Source organism: Phasianus colchicus, chromosome 16, assembly GCF_987193195.1.
Source record: "Phasianus colchicus chromosome 16, bPhaCol1.hap1.1, whole genome shotgun sequence".
NCBI classification, from domain to species: domain Eukaryota; kingdom Metazoa; phylum Chordata; class Aves; order Galliformes; family Phasianidae; genus Phasianus; species Phasianus colchicus.
The window spans coordinates 12,546,931-12,570,526 of NC_143451.1; the positions used below are offsets into that span (position 1 = coordinate 12,546,931).

At 45.5% G+C, this 23,596-nt stretch overlaps 1 protein-coding gene across 1 annotated transcript; it reads left to right on the top strand.

The window, feature by feature from the left end:
• The first annotated feature begins 7,618 nt into the window (after positions 1 to 7,618).
• LOC116237418 (cytochrome P450 3A9-like) lies at positions 7,619 to 17,481 on the top strand. The gene is made up of 13 exons (XM_031606579.2): positions 7,619 to 7,810; positions 10,379 to 10,472; positions 10,783 to 10,835; positions 11,934 to 12,033; positions 12,518 to 12,631; positions 12,886 to 12,974; positions 13,446 to 13,594; positions 14,083 to 14,210; positions 14,906 to 14,990; positions 15,331 to 15,491; positions 15,904 to 16,130; positions 16,595 to 16,757; positions 16,875 to 17,481. The coding sequence occupies exons 1-13, from the start codon at positions 7,740 to 7,742 to the stop codon at positions 16,965 to 16,967; spliced, it is 1,527 nt and encodes a 508-aa protein (XP_031462439.1). The 5' UTR covers positions 7,619 to 7,739; the 3' UTR covers positions 16,968 to 17,481.
• Positions 17,482 to 23,596: the final 6,115 nt, after the last annotated feature.

Here is a 23,596-nt window from a genome sequence, read left to right on the forward strand (position 1 = left end):
GCTGCTGCTGTCCACAGACAGCCCTGCCGCCCTCCTCACCCGTGCTCTGTGGGATCAATGGGATTAAATGAGCACAAATGAGCCGGGAGCCGGGCTCCTTTGCTGTTGTGGGAAGGCAGCGTGGAAGCTGGCCCCGGTACATCCATCTCCAGTTCTGTATTGAATCTCAGCTGACAGCTTCAATAATGATAACAGATTTGGCCAAAGCCACTTCGCGTTTCCTCTAGAGGGGAGCAGGGTCCTCTCCCTCCCTCGCAGAGAGGGTCAGGATGCATTTTGGGTGTTTGATAAGCCATCCTGCCACAGCCCAGAGACACAAAGAAATACGACCTGGCCATTAACCCAGACTATTTCTGGGCCCTCAGCATCATCACCCCACCAGGAATCCCTCTGGGCTCAGTGCTCACTGCACTGAAAAACACCCCAGGCTTCACCTTTCATTTTACCTGAGAGTCACCTGACAAATTAGACTGTTGGGATGCCCCAAACGCATCCTGTAAGTCTATTCTTCAGGCAGAGGCTGGACATCAGCCAGCTCCTAACACACAGAGAGGAGGGAAGAAATGCTGAGGATGCAGTGGCATATGGCTATTTCTGAACCCCAGTGCTACCCTGAAGCTCAGCAGCATAAAGTCAAACCCTGTTAAGAACTGATAGAATCATAAAGAATGGAGAAAGCACTCAGATCATCCAGTCCAACCATCAAGATCATACCATTAACAACATCACTCCATGCCACATCTGCCTTTTCCTGAACACCTCCAGGGACGGTGACTCCACCACTTCCCTGCGCTGCCTGCTCTAATACCTCACCACTCTTTCTGAAAACAATCATTTCCTAATATCCAAGGTGAAAGGCCTCAAGAAAACTAATAAATCATGCGGGAAAGTTAGAGTAGCTGGACTTTGTTATCTATGTGCACATCTCAAAAATCCCTCCCGATGTTCAGCCTCTGCAGCCAGCTGTGCCGAGTTACGGGTGAAGGAGCACCGTGGCTCAAGGGTGCTGAGGTTTACCCCCATCTCACACCCATCTCACATAGCAAGTAGCTCAGGGATGTTTATGAAACCAAGGGAAATGAACCCAAAAAGCAGAGGGCATCCCACACTAAGAAAGCAGGGAGTAATTGAGCTGCACAAATTGGGGAGGACGAGGGGCTTGGCACCACGGTGAACCACTGGCACGCTCTGCTGTCCCCACGTTTGTGCTGGTGCTGGCAAACTCTCCAAGGCATCATTGGGTTTTACGGCTTGTGCGCATTATTAGTGCTTCACAAGTAAATAATGTCATATTTCATTGTTTATTGCTGAAAATGCACAGTAAAAAGGCTAAAGCCTGAAAAGTGCAGAAAATAATTTATGTGGGAGGAATGAATTTCCTATCATGTCAAGCCACAGCTGGAATTTATCACAGTGCCCTTCAATTTGAGTCTCTGTCCAACATTGTTAAAGGTCTTTGTCATGCATTTAGGCTCAGAAACTGAAGGTGAACAAAGACCCCTGGCAAACCCCATGGTCCACACGCAGATCTCCCCTGTGTGCTAAGCTCTGCGTCTTATAAATAGGACACAGCCTCATTCCTCACATGCGATCTCAGCCCATGACTGAGGTGGACTGCAGCTGTATGGATTTCTGGGCTGTGTTAGGATTGCAGGATGAAAACATGGGATTTCAGAACAAGGTTTTGAACTTGCTGTCCCCACTGCTGGTTTTTCCTTGACAACCCGACATGCTGCTGGGCACACGGGCAGCACTGTCAACCAGAGGGAATAATTGTGCTCTAATACTGCTATTTCTGTCTGTGCCATTTATATGAATACACATTCATACACGTCTTGTCAGATTTGCACCTGAAATCCCCTCCTAGGCCCAGAACCAGCTCCCTTCCCAAATACACTTCTCTCTAAATTAAAAGAACAGTGATTGGAGCCATAGGCAGCACGAGTGGCCATGCTGCTCTGCTCCTCCAGCTGCTCAGATCTGGGGGTTTTGGGGCTTGAGATCGCTCATCAGCGGAGCATTACTCATCCCTGCATGTGGCCAGGATGCCTCTTTTCAATACATTGGGTAGGCTAAAAGCTGGAGGGACATCTGACAGCACTGAAGACCAAGAAGCTCAAATCACAGAACCATAGAATTACTTCAGTTGGAAGGGACCATTAAAAGTCATCTAGTCCAACAATAAATGGCCCCTACTTTGGAGGAATCCCATCTCTGGCTTCTTGGCAGTGGTTGAAAGGTTTTTGATGGGACACCACCTCTCCCACACCTCCTATTGCACATTTCCAGGCTCAGAGATTTGAAATACTATCACACCCAATTGTATCTGGTTAAATATTCAACTAAGTAAACAGCATGGGCAAATCAGGCAGCAAGGGATGCATTTACACACAGACCACAATCAGAATCTGACATTCCTTGGGTCTGGTTCACCTGAGTGACTGAGCTTACATAAGTGCTGGGGACTCTGTCCTAGGTGCATAAATCTCAGCCTAACACGAGTCCTAAAAAGGACTTCTTGTAGAATGATCCAAACAACATCCTGTGCTGCTGGTATGACCTGCATGCCAGTATAAGGCTTCCATAGGAGCGGGGATGGCAAAACAGCATTTTGGAAACACTTACAATTAGATGAAACACATCAAAAAAACAGCAGGTTTTGTTACTGCATACATTCCTTCCACAGCTTCTGTGCACAACAGCCCTGACATCCACCACTTTTGAGCACTGTGAGAGGCTTAAGGCCCATCAGGAAGCAGTGAAGGAGCAAACCCCACGTTCACATGGTGGAGAGGTCAGTCACCTGTAATCCAGAAGTTCACTTTGACAGCATTCTTGTTTTTCCTTCGGTCTCACAATCCTTGCTGACCAGCACAGTCCCAGCTGTGGCAGAGCTGAGCCTGCTGAGTTACAGCCCATGCAGGTCACAATGCAGGATGCAGAGTTGGTGGCAGGGAAAATGCAAGAAGTTACATTATCTCTGCTTTAGGAACAATTTTGTGCAGGACTTTGCATGACAAGATCCTTATGCAGCGGGTGAACAATTTGTTTTGTTGCCCTTTAAAAGATCCATCACTTTGGATGAGTCACGTGCAATGATTTCACGGGGCTTTGACATCCCAGTGCAGAAGACCTCTTGTGCAACAATTTGCACTGACCCTTCTTGCCATGCCATTGCCAAAATCATGGCATAACAAGGCAGCTCTTACATGTAGTGCCCCATCAAGGTACCCTCCCTGCATCTCCCAGAGCAGAGCATATTCTCATGCTTCGTGTTGGAAATACATCTCTCCTCCTCTATATTTTCTCAGGACTGTTGCTGCTTACTTCTGGGGCATAACCTTGTATTTCAATTCATCACAGGTAAATAGTCACATATGGAGCTAGCAGAGTATTTATTTCTTAACTCATTTTACAAGGTTAAACTCAGAGAACCTCAAACACACATTTGTATTTGATTGGGAGAGAAATGCAGTGCTTGGAGTTAATTAGCTATCCCGACACGGTACAGCTTTTATAGCTATCATTTCTTAGAATGAGAAGGTATATAATGATATATTAGAAAGATTATGAAGGAAGACTGATATGTATCAGAGATATTACTTTAACTGAAAAACATCAGAAAAATGTCCTAGTTTCTGTGTTGTTCCAAAGCTCAGTATATGGAACAAAACATCCAGGGGAATTAATTACTTTTTTTGTTGAGGTTTCTTGTGAGCTTTTTAAATCCCAAGGAAATCTACGTACAGGAGGGTATCAGTCATCCACACACAGAACTACATAAAGTACCATTAGAGACCCCTCTAAATACATTGATTTTTTATCCAGCAGCGGCGTATCAATATTTTAACCACTGACAACAAGATGTAGCCTTCATTATGAAGCATTTTCCTTTGGGTAGCTAAACCACCACGTATCAGGGAAAATAAATAGGTTACCTCCCCACAGCTTCTGCCTATGCAGGAAGTGAACTCCTCACGCTGCTCTGGCAGAAGAGCGTTGATAAGAAATTTAATGTATTGCTCCCTTCTCCCACCAGCAGCCGTCTTATCTAGTCCCACTTTGCACTATCTGAGCTTTGCTTTTTCACCCCCAAACCACGATGGGCAAAATCCTGAGCTTTCCAGGCCAGGACTGTGCTCATTTCCATCCCAGCACTTATTCATGGCTGGGTTACATCCATTTGTCTCTATGCCAAAGTCATAATGTGATGAAATAGCTCTTCTACCTGGCATTTATCTCCCACCAATCCACTTCCAGCCCAGCTATTCCTTCGCCAAACTAAACATACGAAGCTTTGTGGGGCACCTCTCCAAGGAGTGAGGGATGCCACCGATACGCTGCACTCCCTCATTTGACCCCAGTGAACTGCTGCATTCAGACAAGGGCTGCTCCAAGTTTGGCACAGAAACGAGTTCCACTCCCTGAAGACCTTCAGATGGTGTACCTTGATCTACAGAGTCATTCTTTTTCTCCTCTTCCTATCTAGCTGGTTTATTCCTTGCATCCTTTTTAGTATAGATGTTCATCCAACTGGGTGCAGAGTCCATTCCTACAAGGCACTTGGCATACAGCTGGCTGAGAATACTGGCATCTCTGACTTAAAAAGCAGTCTTGGCATGGCCTACATTAAAGGCCCACGCCTTCCACTAGTTCATTTCATTAATTTGTTCTCTTAGCTTATGTTTCCATTTATGGCAAACTAAATGAATGCACTTTGCTCAGCCCGAGGTAATTTTGCTCCTAAGTGCTCATCTAGAATATCTTTAATGAGTTACCAACATGGAAGCTGAACCAGTTCCACTGCTTGCCAATTTTGGTATGTCTTCAGAGCAAAGATCTGCCATCTCCCAGATAGGGATTATCTGAGCTCTGTCACAATCAGTAGCAGTTTCCTGATCTTTATCAAGAGAAGCTGAAGTGCTCCATAACGAGATAACTCCCCAACTATATTTATTTCCTGGTAGCACCACCAAGTCCCTGCTGCTGCCAGTGCAACCCAGGAATCAAAATCAAACTCTCTAAAGCATCTCAGGAGGTGCTTTCAAGATCACACTCAAAAGTGGGTTGAACCTAAAGATTCAGGCTCATTCAGCCTGGCCCTCCTTATTCCCACACAGTCCTTTCTGTCATCAACACAAAACACTGCCCACTGTGGGGTTTGTTTTCCTTTCTATTTTATTTATTCATGTTTGCCAATAGTTCTTTCTCTTCCTTGCAATTCTTTCTTCTCCACACCTGTGCCCCAGTTATAATTGTATTCTGCAGTGCTTTTCTTACCCTACATATTTGGTTTCATGGACTGTGAAAGAAATACACAAATCTCCCATGCTATGGTGCTGTCCCCTGTTGTTATTGCACAAGAAAACCCTCTTGCTCATCACACCTTGTTCACAACCTGGATTAGGAGCACTCCTTTCATTACACTGCAAATAAAAACTTGGTGTTATTTTGCTTTCCTGAAAGCCATTAATCCATTAATCTGAGCTACTTAGTGGCATTAGAAGTGGAAAAGCAGCTCATTTCTACTTGGAATTTACTGCAGTCTTTTGCTTTTTAAATCTCTTCCTCTCGGCCCATGGCAACACTCAATTCCTCCAACCAGACAGAGGAGAGATGGGAAATGGGGCACTGATCACATATCCACTGAGGTTGCGATCAACCTTGGTTGGAGACGATGCTAAAAGCCAACATTTCTCCTCCTCTCCAGAGACTAAGAGCAGAAGCCTCTCTCCCTGTCCTCCCCTCTGAAGGCACAAAGCCACCTCTGAAACATGACCTGCTCTGAGCATCACCCAGCTCGAGTGCCAGCAGTCTGGGGCAGCGTGGGCTTCTGGAAGAGGCGTACAGGTTCAACAGAGGGCGAGAACTGGGAGATAAGCCAAGCTCTGGACTGGACTAAAAACATGACCGGTCATTACTTCCTGGGTCATTGACTTTCACCTGCCATGGATTAATCCTAGACTTATTTTTCTATCAACTTCCTCAGGGAAAGTCTGGTTGTTGTCATTGGATTTTTTTATTTTTATTTTTTTAATACTACTGGTTTAAAGGACAGAAAGCTCACTTGGCAGTGGCTATAAGATCATAAGATCCCAACTCAAAATCAGATACAAACCTCTACATCTATTATTTCATTCAAGTTTTTCCTGAGACTATTCTCACCCTTAGGAGATGCACACAGGGCAATGACTAAGGTTATTTTTAGTGAGTGCAGGCAGCCCTGCAGCAACCCTCTTCTGTGGATAAATGGTATTAAGTGGTTTCCTAACACAGCGAGTCCAGTAAATTCAGACGTCAAGGAAATGACAAAGCATGCAAAAGAGAATCTGGGGAAAACAGACACTGCTGTGACAAATGCCTGAATGGGAAAGCACCCATTTAACCACATGCACTTGAAACATCTCTGAATCAAGAGAGGCAAGACCCAACATGGGCATGTGTAGCAATGGCGTAAGCTTGTCTGTTCACGCCAAGCTGGTGCAGGCTGCTTATTGCAAAACAACCTGTTCCTGAAGGTCAGAGCAGGAGTCAGGCAAGGGTGAAATGATAAAGAAATGTTCCTGAGATAAATCAGAGGGTGTATCTCCAAACATTCCATGTCACCACATGAACTGTGATGCACTTATTGGTAACCCAGCATCAATAAGAGCAACATGCTAGGAGGCAAATGCATCCCTAATATGTGCAATAGCACCCAGTGTGTTCAGTCGACCTCCCTCCAACCACAGCAGTTCTGTCAATAGGAAGTGAATTGTTCATTCTGATGTTCTGAAAGAAGACCTGAAGTTCCTTCATTACACATCAGTGCAAACCACATGTCTTCTGCCCTGATGCTACGACATTAACATCAAACATCATCCAAACGGCCAAACTTTCTCACCATTGTAATCTTCTCTTACCCCCTCCATGACTCAAGATGCTGTTAACGCCGTACCGTTCTTATGGGGTAACCATTGCAAAATTAGCGTTTTCCCTTCACTTCAATCTTCCTGTCAACTGCTGCAGAGGATCTTTCCTGAGCCCCAGGCTGCTGTTTTGGAACTGACAGTGCTTCAACTGAGGTCTGCTCATCACTGTGAAACAACAGCATTTCTCATTCAAGATGCCCAGCAAGAAAAGTTGACTTTACAAGCCTTCATAGTCTATTGGAGCAAACCAGGTGCTGACCCACTACGGAGGGAAGTAGGCAGTAGTTGTTCTTCACAGCACATACAAAAATACAGATATTTAAAACAAAATCTTAAACTTTGCCAAAGTTAATTCAGCTGCCAGAAAAGATCTTGTCAAGCAGCATACCAATAACCTTTTCAGTTTTCTTTCCCTTAGCCTTCTGTAAACCAGCTCTGACACCTGCTTGGGGATTTACCTTTTCTTTGTAACTTGGTTGTATTTATTTTGGTGTTGGAGCCCAAGGAGCATGACTCAATAAGAAGTCAGTCATGACTATCACAACAGATAGACTAGCTGAAGTGCTTGGCAATGCATATTTTGAATCATCTGAATCAGAGATATTTCAACGAGGTGTTTATCTGTCACATGGATTACAGTTCAGAGATTACTGTATTTGTTACCTTCACCTTTTTACTCCTCCTCCTTCGGGACACGAGGCCAGCCCCCACATCACGTGATTGGGCACCAAATACTACTGATCACAAAGCACTCCTGGTTCCTGCAGCCTGGGACAGATGGACAGACACATACGGACAGACCTCCAAGCCAACTAGAGGAGAGCCACGATGAACCTTCTTCCTTTCTTCTCCATTGAAACCTGGATCCTCTTGCTTATTTTTGTAGCCCTCCTGATAGCGTGAGTAAAATAGACTGTATTGGTTCTGTGTGTGTAACATTTTCCTATTCTTGCTGCTGTTCATTCTCATGCAAATCATTTACTGCAGAGCAAGCAGGTAGGTGTGATTTCCAGTCTCTAAAATGTTCTGAAAACCAGGATAGGAGCCTAAAGACCACACGGATGAGTGATCTTATTCCAAGGTTTGGAATGTGTGCAGATACCTTTGCAGCATTTTTACTAAGCATCAAGGCAACAATCAAATCATAATGGTGTCAAGCATTTGTTACCATGGATTGTATTTGCTGGCATAGCTCATTGTCTGCAGAAACAGCCTGAAGAAGGCTGTGCCCCTCCAAGTGAGGCTGCTCTGCGGAGGAGAGCAGGCAGTAAATGATGATACTGACAACCTTCAAAGGTAGAGGAGAAGCAGCAAGGCACCAGTAGGGCAGTTATAGGGCCAGCTCTCACCCAGCTCCCTCCTGGTAATAATGTGCTACATGCAGGGGTACAACACAGATACTCATGTGTATGTACTCAGGGGAACATCACCCACACCTGCTCCCCCTCAGCCCTTTGCAGGAAGAAGGAAGCAAGCCCAGAGCAAGCTCGGTTTCCTGCTCCTGGCTTTCCAGACAAACCCATCAGGCAGTTCCTGCGGAGGCAGCTGTGCCAGCAAAATTGCTGTTGTTCACCCAGCTGGTGCTGCTCATCTCTGCAGTGCAGAGGGGTTGGCTGAAAATCCCCCTCTGCTGGGATGCACATCATCTCCCCTGGAAGTCCCTGCTTACAAGACTGGACTGACAAACTTTGTAGCGCTGACAAGCCCTTAGGCAAGACAGCATGTTGCTAGCCATAAACCTTAATGATTAATGTGGTGCACATGAGCACAACCCATTTATCTGCCCTGGCAGTGCTCCAGCTGTGGTGGTTCAGGAAACTCTGCAAGTTCTGACCATGTTTTTTTGAACCCATTCCTGTGATTTGGAACCCTCACAAAATCACTAGGGGTAAATTCTTAAAAAAAATAATAAAATAAAAAAAATCAGCTACCCTCATTATTGACCCAAACCTTCCTATCCCGATAACTCAGGCAGTGCAGGACCGCTGGCTGCCACACTCCCACCTCCTGCAGCCATTTGCAACTCGTGGCTAAAAGGACAAAACTCAGATGTCTGTGCTCCGATATCTGAGCTAAAATAGATCTTCAGTGCCCATCAGCACCAGGAGGCTGCCTACAGACCTTGTGTCTGTCCAGGGAAATGCTGTCCCAGTTCACACGTGAGCAATAACTGGGCATTTCTGGTTCACTTCCGTGGTAAGAAGATGTAATGATTATTCTCTGCCTTTATAATGAACGTCCCTTTTCTGCCTGCCAAAAATTGTATCACGTTTTAGCCATAAGAGCATTAGATTGCATTTCCCTGGCTATGTTTCAAGTAGATTAAGCCTTGCCTATGTTCCTATAGCATTGCGGGCCTTTGCAACCAGCCAAGTTCAGCATTCCCTGCTCCTCCCGCAGCCCCAGCTGCCCGTGAACATTACAAGTGAGAATCCATAAACATTTTATACTCTGCACTGAATTAACATTTGACAGAAATGTTAAAAATTGACAAACTGAGTACTGACAAACATCCTTTCCCTTGTTTTTGCCCACTCTGCTTGGACCACAGGATGAGGTCCAGGTATGTGCTCCAGCAGAACCTCTGCTGGACACCAGTTGCATTCAGGCTCTCCATGTTTGGCATAATAATCATCTCCATCAAAACTCCTCTATTTCCCCAGCTTTACAGCAAAGCTGCCCCAGGGCACAGCTGTGCTGCCACCATCTCTAAGCCCAAACAGGATCTCTGATAACATCCCTCTGCCAAACCTTTGCAGCTTTACATCCATTCTGCAATGAACCGCTCGCTTGGGGAGCTGCAGCTCCTAACCAAAAGCAAATATTTTGAAGAGCTCTTTCAACACAGCCAAAGACGAGCTTCAAAGGGCTGCAGCCCAGGCCCTTGTTGAGAAACAGAAGGCCCCGAGGTAGAAGTAATAACTTTACAGCTGCCAAAAAAGGGTGCTTCAGAGGGAAGAAATCTGCAAAGCCGTCAATAAAATCTAAAGAGAACGCTATCAAGAGGAGAGTTCCTGATGCACCGCTGCGCTGGTGCAGGGAGGGAGAACAATAAATGAAATTAAAGTGCAGCTTGACAAAAACCCTGTTTGGGACATCACTTCTGGCACAGCTTTGATTTCCCTTCAATGAAAACATGTGAGCTTGGTGTTCTTCTCCCAGCTTTCTTTTCTGCCTCTCCTTCAGCTGGCAATGAGCTCCTCTTTTGCATGTTGCTAAAGACTTCGAGGTGCTGTTCCCATCAGAGCTCCCACGCTCTTACAAGGCAGCTGCTTTAACCCCACACCATCTTTCTGAGGATGCATGGCAGCAATGAGCCCTACTGTGTTTATTTTACCAGGCGATAATCCTTTGGGCCACTTACATCCACCTCCTGATTCAACCTCCTCTACACAGAGATAAGGTGACACTGCCATAGCCCCAAGGCCATGGCGATGCAGCACTCTGTTGTGCTTTCTGCCCCACAGATATGGAACATGGCCATTTGGGCTGTTCAAGAAGCTGGGCATTCCTGGGCCAAGACCTCTGCCTTTCTTTGGGACGTGCCTGGAATACCGCAAAGTAAGTGACTGCAGCCTCCCCGGCTTGAGAAATGCCTACAGCCATAGCTGAGCAGATACATAACGATGATAGGTTATCTCCAAACACTGAGCTCTGCTCCAACACACAGGCTGTGCAACGATCATGCAGGATGAAGGCTCAGAGCACACATAAGCACGGTGCACATTCACGTGCCCTCCTCAGTGCTTCTAGGGAGGGGAACAGTGGAGGCAGCCCTCAGCAACATTTGGAGATACTCCTCCCAACCACCTATCTCCAGCATCATCTCCTCCATTGTGCCCTGAATTCATTCTTAAATTGTTTCCCACAGGGCTTCTTGGAATTTGACACCGAGTGCTTCCAGAAGTATGGGAAAATCTGGGGGTGAGTATTTGCATGAAGCAAACATCTCTTCCTAAGCTAAAATCACAATCCATACAAAGGGGAGAAAGAAAACCCTGTGGAAAGCCCTTTCCTTACAGCCCTGATGGTCCCAGCTCAATGAGCACAGCACTGGCTGGGTGCACACAGGGCTCATGTTAAAGCATGGCATGCACAGGGCTGTGCTGCTGTCATTCCATGAGGAAATTGCTTTGACCCATACTATGAAGGCTGCTCCGAAGCCAATAACAAAAGGTCCTAACCCCTAAAAAAAAAAAAAAAAAAAAAAAAAAAAATCAATAGCAACGCCTCTCATTATTTAAGGGAGAACCTAGAACTGGGAACTCAAGTTCCTCTGGTTCCAAACAGAAAGAAAATCACTGCAGCTCTTCCTCGTGCCGCTGACCCAGCCCTGTGAGCTTCAGCAGCTCTTGCCACTCTCCTGCAGACATTTCCTATGGCTTTTTACAGCTGCTGCTATAGCTTGGGCTGCAAACATACGTATCTTCTGCAGTGCACCTATTGGCCCCTATAGGAACTTACAACTTTGAGTCTGAGAAAGATGTCTTGGCATGAAAGGGGAAGATGCATAAATCTGCTTATATCTATATCTGTTCCAGGAGAGCATTTTGAAGTTGCAGCTTAAAAAGACAAAAACAAGGCTCGAGCTTTATCTCCAAGGGTATTTCAGTGCTGGCAGCCCAAGTCTCCAGACACCAAATTCATGAGGCTGGAAGGGGTCGAACAAGTTTCCTTCTAATACTGTAACGTGTTTAAGTGTCTGGAAAAACACAGAGAACCAAGGGAGAAAGAGAAGATACTTGCTTCATTTAGTATCTGGTCCTTTGAGGGACTGATCCCTGCTCACTTCCCAGTGAATCTGGAAGGGGCTAAGGCCCCTTTATCATTAACAAAAAAAGACAGGAGATGGAAGGGGTCTCCCAGGCCAGTTTCTACATTTCTGCACTTTGGCATTTGCAGAACAGTGAGGCCAGTGATGGAAAAGGGTTTGTTTAACACATTCTCTTTCACAGGCATCAGCAAGACACCACAGCAAAACTATTTGGGGTTGTTCACTTCTCTCCTCTCTCCCCCCACCAGGATTTACGATGGCAGGCAGCCTGCAGTAGTTGTCATGGACCCCCAGATCATCAAAACCGTGCTGGTGAAAGAGTGCTACTCCACCTTCACCAACCGCAGGGTAAGAGGGCAGCACTGCCAATTACCTCACAGCCCAGAAAACAAAGTGCAGGAGGAGAACATCACGCTAAGCGTGCACAGGGCTTCCCAGAGGGGCTGTGACTGCACTGTAGGGATTACTGTAAGCAGCCACTGTATGTCACTGTTCCCCTGCCTCAGAGCCTGGGGACTGCATAACCAGGCTGCATGCAGCACTCCAAATACTGCTCACCCCTCTCTCTGTATACATAGGCACACAGAGGATGAATTTGAGAGACTGTGTGAACGCAGCTGAGGTGCAGGCTCTGGCCAAAGCTGCCAGGGGTGGGCACACACATGCACTCGGGCACTGGTCATGTTTGGATGCTTATACTGTCTATGGAGATGGTACATCAGTTTGCTTACTGCAGGAAAGCGCATGATGTGTATGCATGTGTATACATCCCCATTCCTGCCAGGAAGCTGCAAACTTTCCTGGGGTTAACACCTCACCTTCTTCCTTCTAGCGCATGGATCTAGCAGGGGTGCTGAGAAATGCTGTCTCATTAGCTGAAGACGATCAGTGGAAAAGGCTCCGTACTGTGCTCTCTCCAACCTTCACCAGTGGGAAGCTAAAGGAGGTAAAACACAGAGGATTGAGCTCAGGCTAAATCAGAAAATGGGAGGCTGTTTTCAGGCTGAGATAGTCACAGGGGTCTGATTTCTTTGGCCTGTTTAATTTATGCCTAATGCAAAAAGGATAAAACAGACATGATGTAAAAACATAGCAGAGAAATCGCATTTGCAAATATTCCTGAAAATCCCTGCAGCCTCTGTAAGCCTGCCTTCAAGGAGTCAAATGTACTGTAGCATCCATCTCTGCTTTGTGTTGCAGATGTTTCCTACAATGAAGCACTTTGGGGAGATGTTGGTGAAAAATATTCAAAAAAGGGTGGAAAAGAACAGCTCTGTCCCTGTGAAGGAGTAAGTAGCTGCTGGGAGCAGCAGGCTAAGCAGCAAGCTTTGGTAGCAGGCGCTGGGGCTCTTTCATTACCAGAACACAGATCACTTGCTAGCAAACCCCACCTCTGACACAAGCTGTGGGGCTGGCTGGGAGTGCTAAGGGGAAAATTGAACTGGGATGTTAGAGAATTCCTAAAGGCAGAGACCCACAGGGAGCCTTCTACAGGGAATTAGAAGGGGGAAAAAAGTTCTCCAGCCTAACCCTATGTGTATACAGGACCATGACGACTAAATTCCACATGAAAATCCACTTTCCCCCACATATACATCCATCTTTTTTCACCCTAAGTACCTCCCAGTTGCCATATGTCCAACTTCCATCTCAACACAGGAGGTCTTAACAAGAATTTAAACTGGAAAGTGGCATAGGTGCTAGGAAAAATATACTCACATCAAATATTTAACCACTGTGTCTTTTCCATCTTTTCTCAGCTTCTTTGGAAGCTACAGCATGGATGTAGTCACCAGCACTTCCTTTGGTGTGAACATCGACTCCATGAACAACCCCAAAAGCCCCTTTGTCAGAGAGATGCAGAAACTGACCAAGTTTGACTTTTTTGATCCAGTCTTCATCTTGGCATGTAAATGACTTTGTGTAAAATACTTAATTCCAGTGTTGAGCTTAGCAAGCATACCAGACACCAGTGCATCTTATAGATTAGCTAACCAGCAGTTGCTTAGATAACCTCACTAGCTAACACAGAAGACCTGATGGCTCTTACCTTGTTTCCTCACCGATAGCTCTACAGTACAACTCCAAGAAAGAGGTGGGCAAGAAAAATAATGGTGGCAGGAGCCATAGTGAAAGGTGGCACGTTCTCTGTTCATCTCTTATAGCAAAGATTATATCCAGCTCAGTTATGCCCAGTTCACAGCAAGATGGAAGAGGGCTGGGTGAAGATAAGCTATGCCAGAAGAAAAAAAAAACAACAAAGCTCAGGCAAAGAAAGAAAAGAAAGGAAATTATTTGTCATTAACATGGCTACTTCCTTAGTAACTCTTGTAGCTTATCTTATACGAGGTAGGCTTTATTTACGCTATGGAATTTCATTCTCAAATTGTTTTTCAGTTGTATGTCCATTCCTTACCCCTCTTATGGCCAAGATGAACATCAGCTTTTTCCCCAGTGATGCTGTAGATTTCTTCCTGAGATCTATTGACAAAATTAAGAAGGATCGTGAAAAGGAGACTCACAAGGTAAGCAGGCATGAACTTGTTATCAGTTGTGGCAGCAAACTTCCCTTTTCTCACTACACTCACGTGAAATATCATCACTTAAGGGTATTGATACCAAAGATGAAGCCGAAGTCCAGTAACTCAGCACGGATTCCAGAGCTACTAAATTGTAAACATGCTTTTAATGCCTTGGGAAAGGTCTCATTTGAACAGTGCTGGCAGAGAAGCACAGTGGACTTTGTACATCCATGATCTGAGGCGGAATCCAGATAAAGGCAGAATGAGATTAAGCCTGGGTTTGCAAAACTTGTGATAAAACAGCAGACTAAGCCACTTGTCTTCTTTGAAGATTAGGAAGGGGATAAGAGAAAGCAGAGTAGGCAGAACAGGGGCACTGGACAGCAGCGCTGCCTCTTGGAATTGTGCCCTCCCCTCTCCCTTTTCAAACTCAGAAAAGGTTGCCCAGCAATTTTCTCCCTTTTAGAAGTTTAGATCGCTTTTCTGAAATGCCTTTTGAGACACCGCTTTCCTACCCAGTGCCTTCATGAAAAGGGTAGAGTGGTTTGAAATAGAATACAAGGGCCATGTTTTACAACAAGGATACCACATGCATTGTGGAGACACTTCCAGTTTCAGAGCAGTGCCTGGGCTGTGAGGGCTTTGTCTGAGCCCTCCCAGTGGACTTGTCACCAAGGAAATTCCGCTCCTCTTTGCAGGGCAGAGTAGATTTCCTGCAGATGATGATTGAATCCCAGAAGTCAGACAGCAACGGGACCAGCGATGGAAAGAACTCACATAAAGGTAACAGCATCCACATGTTGGGGGAGCAGGGTCTGTGGGAGCAAGGAGAACATGGGGAGCTGTTTCTCAGGAGAAAGCTCCAAGGATCCCCAGTGCCCAGTTCCAAGCTGGAGCTTGTCTCCTGCTGCCAGCACCAGAAGGTTCCTTAGCAGGCAGGCAACTATGTTTACCCATGAAATTACCCAGCTCCTCTCATCAAATGATATATTTCACACTAAGTAGCTATACGTGCTTGACATGAGAAGCACAACAAATCTGCCCCAACCCCACCCATTGCTCCTTGTTCTTCCTTGGGATCATCAGCACCATTTCTCATCTCTCCTCATCCTTTCTCCTCCAGCCCTGAGTGACATAGAGGTCCTGTCACAAGCATTCATCTTCATTTTTGCTGGGTACGAACCCACCAGTAACACACTTTGTTACCTGGCTTACCTGTTGGCCTTGCATCCTGATGTACAGCAGAAGGTGGTGAATGAAATAGATACTGTTCTACCCAACAAGGTAAGGGGATGCCAAACCTCTGTCCCTGCTCTCTTCCTAACTCAGTCAGGACAATGATGTTAGCTCAGAATATCCCAGAGGAGGATGTTTCAAAGAGCTCCAAGGCACACACAGCTCAGCCCTGTAGTGGCTTTCTTTTTGCAGCTGCAGCTTGACAGACCAGTGCCCTGCACAAACCTGTCTGCCATACTCTGCACCCATGAACGGATGGATGTGAATTGATAGGCATTTTCACAACTCAAGGATAGAAAATTCAACCAACAAAGCAATTTCTACTTTGCATTTTGTTCTTCAATGAATTTGAGACATAGCCGGGGCAGAAGGGGATGGAAACACTGGTTCCAACACACATTTTAGGAAAATCCAGTCCTCATGCTGACATACCTGATCACCTTTCACCCGTTGTCCACAGGCTCCGCTCACATATGAAGCCATAATGCAGTTGGATTACCTCGACATGGCCGTGAATGAAACCCTCCGGCTCTATCCCCTCGGAGGACGGATTGAGAGAAACTGCAAGAAAGATGTGGAAATAAATGGGGTGACCATTCCAAAAGAAACCATTGTTGTCATCCCACCTTACACCCTGCACCGCAACCCCGAGTACTGGCCAAACCCAGATGAGTTTAGACCAGAAAGGTACAAAACTGCAAAACGTGTCATGAAAGAGAAAAGAGATCCTGCTGCTTTTTCCTCACATAGTAATTAAGTATTAATCTGATTAGCTTCCTAATGGTGTTCTTCCTATCTTTTCACTAACAATACAAAAGAGAAATCGCAGGCTCACGGAAATGTCATTTTTAGAAGAAAATGAGCTTTGCAGTTAAAGCAGGGTTTCAAGCAATGTAATCTCATTGGGAGAATATTACTGACACCTCATAAGATCCTGTATATGGTCTTTAGATTTGCTGAAGGAACGTGTGTAGATAGCTACAAGTCCATCTTTGTGCACCTTCATTGCTGAGACATAATAGCATAAAAATGAGCGAGTTCATGTAAGGCACCAATGAGAGATCTCCAAATAAGTTTAGAGGTTTTTTTTTTTTTTTTTTTTTTGCTTTCTTGCTGCCTTCATTTTATCCCCAACATGTGTTGTTACCCAGGTTCAGTAAGGAAAACAAAGACAACATAGACCCATACACATACCTGCCTTTTGGAGCTGGTCCCAGGAACTGCATAGGGATGCGATTTGCTCTCCTGACTCTGAAAGTTGCCATCGCTGCTGTATTGCAGCACTTCACCTTCCAGGTCTGCAAAGAAACTCAGGTGAGGCATAGAGACAATCAAGTGGTACTCAGTTAATGGCTGAGTTTCCTTCCTTTCATCTCTACTCATTTCATTTCCCTACCTTGAAGTGCTCTTTTTCCCCTCTCCTTGCTGCAGATCCCTCTCAAGCTGCTCTCGATGGGACTCATGACCCCAGAGAAGCCCATTGTTCTCAAGTTAGTCCCTCGGACCAACAATGCCAAGGCATAGAACCCAACTGCGTTCTTCTGCAGTCTAATGAGCCCTGTGATAACAAAAGGGTCACACACTGCAGGAAAACGTGTACAGACAGAGAACTGCAACTTCAGCTAATTCTGGAAGCAATTACTACATATTTACCAAATAACACAGCCGTCAGAAATGTAACGTGGATCACTGGGCAGTGACAATACACAGCCCCCTTCATTTGATTGCAGAAATAGAGAAATAAATCCAAATGAGAAGCTGATCATCCACTCCCTTCTAAGGGGACTTCTCCATCTGGAAAGAAGGAATTATTGTTGCATCCAAGAGAAACAAGGTGTGATGGAAACGCAAATCTCTAGACCTCGCTGGGCAGGGACGGCTGACTTTCTTCTTGGTGTATTGATGCTTGAAATTTTCTGTGTTATAATTGAGCCGACTGGTGTGAGACTATATCCTAGTTACCAATCCTCTCCTGTGCCATGTGTTAATTAAACTAAAGTGTGTACAAATACTGTCATTAAAAATGTTTGAGAGCTGCTCTGTGTTGTGTATAGCAGCTGATCACTTCCTATTTAAAAACCGTATTCAGCCTCAGCCCTCGAAATTACCCATGTACATTGCTTTCCACTTAATTTAATGAATCTGATCCTTCATTTAATGCGATCAAGCCCTCCCATTTGTACAGTATTTTACAAACACTCCAACTCCCACCTCTCCATCTGATTAAGAGGTTGCCTCCGGTTCAGCTCTGGCCAGACCTCCACCGTGCTGGAGCCACAGAGGACAGATTGCAGATCTGGGAGACGGGGACAGCATTGCAGGAGGACCACTGCTCCTGAGCATGGCTCGTACACGCTGCCTTGCATTGCTCATCATGGGAGCTCAGCCTGGTACAAGCAAATTTAAACCCATTTCAGATCACATAAAGCGGGACTAAATATCAAAAGCCAGGTCAGAGTTTCTCCTGGATCCAAATTTCACATGTTATTTAGACGTGGTGTATTGTGCTGGCTGTGATGCCTGCGAATCAAGCAGGAGCTGGTCAAATGGGAAAGGTCTGTGGAAGATATTCAAATAGCTGAAGATACCCCTTCACTTTCTCCTTGCATCCTTTGCTCCAAGGCATGTTTCTCAATCCACTTATTATGGTCTATAATTTCCTCTCATGCCCACATGCTTTTATCTTTAGTCTCCAGCAGACTGAACTGCAACACGATCCAAATGCTACAATCCAACACAGGACAGATTTATTCAAGAATTAACGTCCTTTTAATGGTGACAGCAATTAACTGTTTGAGAGCAGACAGCCAACAGCTTGTTAGGCTCTTGATCACTGGGAATCCTTTAACCAAAGCCATCAGTTCTTCAGAAAGACACAGTAACAATCCCCAGGCTTTAATTCAAGAGTTAGCAGCTTGTGCTGTCCCAAAAGGCAGATAAAACAATTAGAGTGCTCCCTTCTGATGCATCATCTGTGAAAAATTGTTTGGGTTTTGCTATGTACACAGAAAGGCGTGGTTGGAAGTGCTGCCAATAGGGCTGTGCTCAGTTTAAAGCATTGCTCATCTCTTAGCAGGGGTTAAAAGCTTTTGGTGAAACAGCTGGACCCGCAGCAGCCAGCACTGAGGGAAGAGTGCAACATCCCTGCACTGACAGAATGGTTAAAAATGCTTTAAAAAAAAAAAAAAAGAAAAGAAAAGAAAAGAAAAGAAAAAAAGAGAGAAAACAAGTGGTAGGTTAAAGTAACTCCAGTCTCAGCAAGGAGGAAGGAAAGCAGAAGTCACCATGAAAGTCATAGGCCAAACAGCTGCACTGAGGCAGGAAAGCCATTTTGGTGTCTTACGAACCAGATGAAGCTCACACTCATGGTGCTGGGAGCAAGAGCAGCTGAGCCAACTGCAGCCCAATGCAATTCCTGCCCTGTAGAGGGCCATCACAAGTGTAACCATACACATCATTCTTCCAAGTGTGAAAAAACGTTACTAAAAGACTGGTGTCAGCCCATTATGGCCTGCCAGGATTATAAACCCCATAAATGATGAGCAACAGAATCACAGGGTGAGTCTTCCAGAAGGAAATCAGATTCTCTGTGCCTTACCTCCATAATATGACTCTGCCTTCATGGGCTGCCTCCATCCTTCCTGTACTTCCCATCGCCCTGCTGTCCATCACCACCCATGGCCACCCCTCAGCAGGGGACATGCCAGGAGCCTGCTGTGCAGCCATTGCGTTGATTTCCACCCTTTTGGCTGTTTCCTCTTAAAACCAGAAGTACTATTGTTTAAACCAAAGATCCCAGCACGCTCTGCTTTTGAATGTTTTTACTGATAAATGATATTTATGATTTCTACTGTTATAGATACTATCGTATCTACTCCTTGTTGATCTTCCCTACGTACTGTTGGCAGCTGTGGAATCTGGTGTCGTCCCATTGCATCTGGGTCTTTTTGTCAGATGGAAAAGCTTCCTAGCAGCTCAATGGGGAAGTTAATTTGGGTTAATTCTGTCCCCTAAATCTTCCCAAATTCCAACCAAGGCAGAAAGCGAGAAAAAAAAATAATATGAAAAAGAGCAATGCAACAACATATTACAAATAAGCTTTTCACACAGTTATTTCAAGCAGGCGAGCTGTTGTCAAAGGGCAGCAACAGTGAAAGGATAAAGAAATGGCACCTGAAAAAACAGGAGGTGTTGGTCCATCTTTCAGGAAGATTTCTACAATTATGCATGACTGTACTCCCTGCCCTTCTGAAAGCATGCTGGGAACATTCCAAGGAAGATGCATCTCCTGGTATTGCATCAGTTCCAATGAGAGACAAAAACAGTTCTAAGGGGGAGATTTGTTTCCTTCTCTCAGTTAACTACAACAGAGCAACCATTAATGTTACAGTAACTTGCCTAAATGATGTAATAATTCCAGTTGATTGCGGTGATCAAATGGATTTTATGAAAAACAAATTTCCCACTTACAACAAAGGAACGTTTCATGTGCCTTCTTACCACGGCACTCATCAGGCATTTCAAAACCAGCCCGAGCCCTGACAGAGAGAAGAATGGCCTGACTATTACCAAACTAACTGTCCCTAAAGTACTGAAGTCTTTTGCAATTCCATCTTGCCTTTAAAGTGAAAAATGAAACATTTTCAGACATATTTCACCCAAAAGGAGGAATAGGCAGCGCTGCTCCTTTTTCTCCCCTCTGCTGATGATTCAATACATCCTCTATTGATACTCTGCCATCAGACGCCTACATGCTAGAAGGTGCACAAAGGAAAAAGCTGACGTGCAGAACACGCCTGGTTGTCACAGTCCTTATTTCCTCCCTCTGTCTTCCTATTAGCAAGAAGAAGCCGGCGCAGGGAATTACCAGGTATGACAGATAGTTTGGCAACGGGGAAAATCTGCACCTGAATTTATCCTCTGACATCACCTTCGTCTGCAGTAATGGAGAGAATTAGGTGTCCTGAATTCCTCACCATACGGATACGGAATTTTGAAAACCCTTGCTATGGCACAAATGTTGACAGGATATTTTATTTACTGCATCATTAAAGGTTAAAGAGACTCATTCTCCAGAGGATTCTTTTTTTTTTTTCCAGCTCTTAATATCAATTAAAGCTAATTTCAGCTCTACCCTAATGATTAACATAAAATATGGAAAAAAGCTCTGAGCGTTTCTGTGCATTACTTCACTTCCCCTGGATTACTGGGGCACTGAAGCAGCTTTACACCACCACGACACAGCTCTACCAGCCTCCACCAACCCAGGGCTGTCCACCTATTTGTGCTCCAGAATCAAAGGCGATGGGACTGGAAAACACAGCTGGAAAATAGATCACAGGGTCCAACCTCCAGCACACAGAGCATGGGCTTGCATTAACTTGCCCCCACCTTATCTAACCTTTTCAGAACTTGCCCGCTTGCATCCTAATTTTAAGGCGCTTATTGTTAACAAACGTTAATCTGAGATTGATCTGCAGCCAAAGGTCACAGCAAAAGCCAGAGGGAAGGTGAGGAGTGATACGGATGCTCCCAAGAAGGTCAGCTGCTGCCACTCACCACTCTGCTGCAGTTCGCATTGCTCAGCCCGCCAGCAGCCTTAACAACACCCGCAGAAGCGAGCAGATGGCTGATGCTCCCAATAATTACAACACATTTCAACATCAATCAGCACGATACAAAAACGGGGGCCAAGAAATGAAAGGCTCTGCCCAGGCTGGCAGCTGTGCTCCCACACATCCCACGTGGCAGGCCCACCACACCCAGCTCTGGCCCAAGACCCGACACTGTGAGCATCCTCCCCATTGCTTTGGGATGTCTCCCTGCTGCCCCCTCCTCCTTCCGAATCCTTTCTGTTTCTGGGATTCATTTGGCATGGAATAAGTGAAGCAGCTCTCTTAAATGGAAGAGCTACCTAATAAAGTTTTAATGGAAGATATTATTTCTGTTCTTTACATTACGTTAAAAGCCAGTTGGGAAATGAAAGCCCAGGAGGGTTAGGCGTGCTGGAAACACTCAGCAAGAGATAGGCTTTTCTTCAGGGAGTTCACAGCCTAAATGTTGCCCTAAGAAACAGAATGTGTTGCAAACACAGACAGCTTGCGCTTGTACAGACTTAGCAAGCATGGGTGTGTATATATATATTTATACACATGCACACTTGTGAGTGCAAATATAAACACACCTACGTGCACAAGTCAAATCACAGCATGAGACCAGAGGACAAGCATGTACAGCTGGTGGAAGGGCATAGGGCACAGTTTTTGGCTTTAAGGAGGCTCTTCAGTACCAGATCTGATGTCCTGGGAAAGTGCAAGCACAGCCCCCGGCATGGTCAAAGCTGAGCACAAGGCACGATGCAGCCAGGGCCAGGGGGGGGACAGCAGGCAGTGCCTGGTGCCAAGGGCCAGCAGGAAGGATGGTACATCTGTGGTCAAATCTGTCCTGGGAAAGAAACTTTCTGGAGATGCAAAATCCAAAGAATTTGAGAAGTCACCTAAAAGCATTAGGAGTGCATCTGCTGCTTAGCCACAAGTAGGAGAGCAGCACTACTCAGAGTTTGGGTGAGAAGCTCAGTGCTGGGACTGCAGCATGATGCATTACCTGCTCTGCACCAAAGCACACAAGTGATCCTCATCAAGTAGCAGCAAAGTGCAGTTTTATTTGTAGGTGAGCTGGGCAGTTTGGACTCCCCACTGACCCATAACCTGAACTGAAGGAGCCTTCCTCCCAGCACCCCCCAGCCATCATTTTCTTGCTGTGCTGAACGTCTGTGTGACAGCAGAAATCTGCTTTAGGAGGATGGGTGGCAGAACTGAGCAGCTCTTGGCCTCCCGGGGGAGGGAGGCTGATGCTCAGGCACATATTAGGAAGACAGTTGAAAGAGGCCAAAAGAGGGCTATACATCTTTGAAATATTAAACCGAGTTTAAGAAGTCTGCCTTTCAAGTTTTGGCTGGCAGAGAGGATCTTTCTGCTCCAACAGACAAATCTGCAATGGTGCCAATGACATCCAACAGGAAATCATCACTGGGAAGTGCCCACTGCCATGCTAACCCAGGGCTAGGAACAGCCAGGATGAGACAACATTAGCATGCACGGCCACAACACCCAGTGCACTGCAGCTCCTGGTGCTGCTTTGGTTTATTGCAAAACCAGATTGGTTTGTGCTGGTTTCTCTTTTCCGGCAGCAGCTCTAGAGAAATCTTTGGCACTTTGCTGGAAGTTCCAGATTTCAGTTTCCTTTGGAAGGCCGTGTCCCACAGCAGGAGCCGCCAGGCAGGTAACCTCCAGGTCCTGGGCTTTTCCTGACAAATAGCTGCTGAAGTTGTCATCTATCTGAGTATTCATCTTCTATTTGCAACTTCATTTGAAAACTATTTTTGCAGAGTTTGATGGGCTTCCACCAAAACTGCTTTCAGAAATACTGGGGATCTGAGGGCGACTTTTTTTTTCCCCCAGGTACTCCTTATCACTGTGGCCTTTAAAGTACCCTCAGTCAGAAGGGCACAAAAGATCCATCACGAGAAGCAACCCCAAAAAGCACATCTGGGACTCACTGACCTGCTAGGGGAACATTGCTGGAACTGGAAATCAGCAACGCTGATGCTAAAAATGTTTATTTTTGAGATAAGCAGGATCAGAAAGGTTGTAGCTCGGGCAGTTTGTGGGTTGGTTTCCTGCAAAAGGCTGTGTGCTGGCTGGAAGGGGCTGAACACACCACGAGCAATAGGTGGGCGTTGCGAATAAGGAGAAAATTCATTAACTCGATGTCAAAGATCACGCAGAATTCAACAGAATCCTTCAGTAAAAGATGCTGAGCGTTTCTCAGGGCTCCCGGATTTTTCCCTTGAAGATTTGCAGAGAAATGCGAAGGAGCTGCTCTACTTTTAGTGCCATGCTGTGAGATTAGATGCCATCCCGCTATACATCCTTTTTTATAGCCCACTTCTATTTTTACTCCTGTTACACTGTGGAAGTGTTTGCTAATAATGTATGATAGGATGCTTTGTCATGAAAAAAGCCTTGTATCATTTATCTGTTTCTGAAAAGAAATTCTCAGTACAAATCTAATAAGGAAAGAAAAAAAAAATCCCATTCTAGCTCCTGTTGGAGGAAAGGGATTGATTTATGGAGAGAGATGAAAAGCACTAA

What these genes read in the sequence shown, in the direction of transcription:
- LOC116237418 (XM_031606579.2), top strand. Translation starts at nt 7,740, where the DNA reads ATGAACCTTCTTCCTTTCTTCTCCATTGAAACCTGGATCCTCTTGCTT. An exon ending in CGTGCCTGGAATACCGCAAA is followed by an intron (nt 10,473 to 10,782) that starts GTAAGTGACTGC and finishes TGTTTCCCACAG; the next exon opens with GGCTTCTTGGAATTTGACAC. An exon ending in TCCAGTCTTCATCTTGGCAT is followed by an intron (nt 13,595 to 14,082) that starts GTAAATGACTTT and finishes ATTGTTTTTCAG; the next exon opens with TTGTATGTCCATTCCTTACC.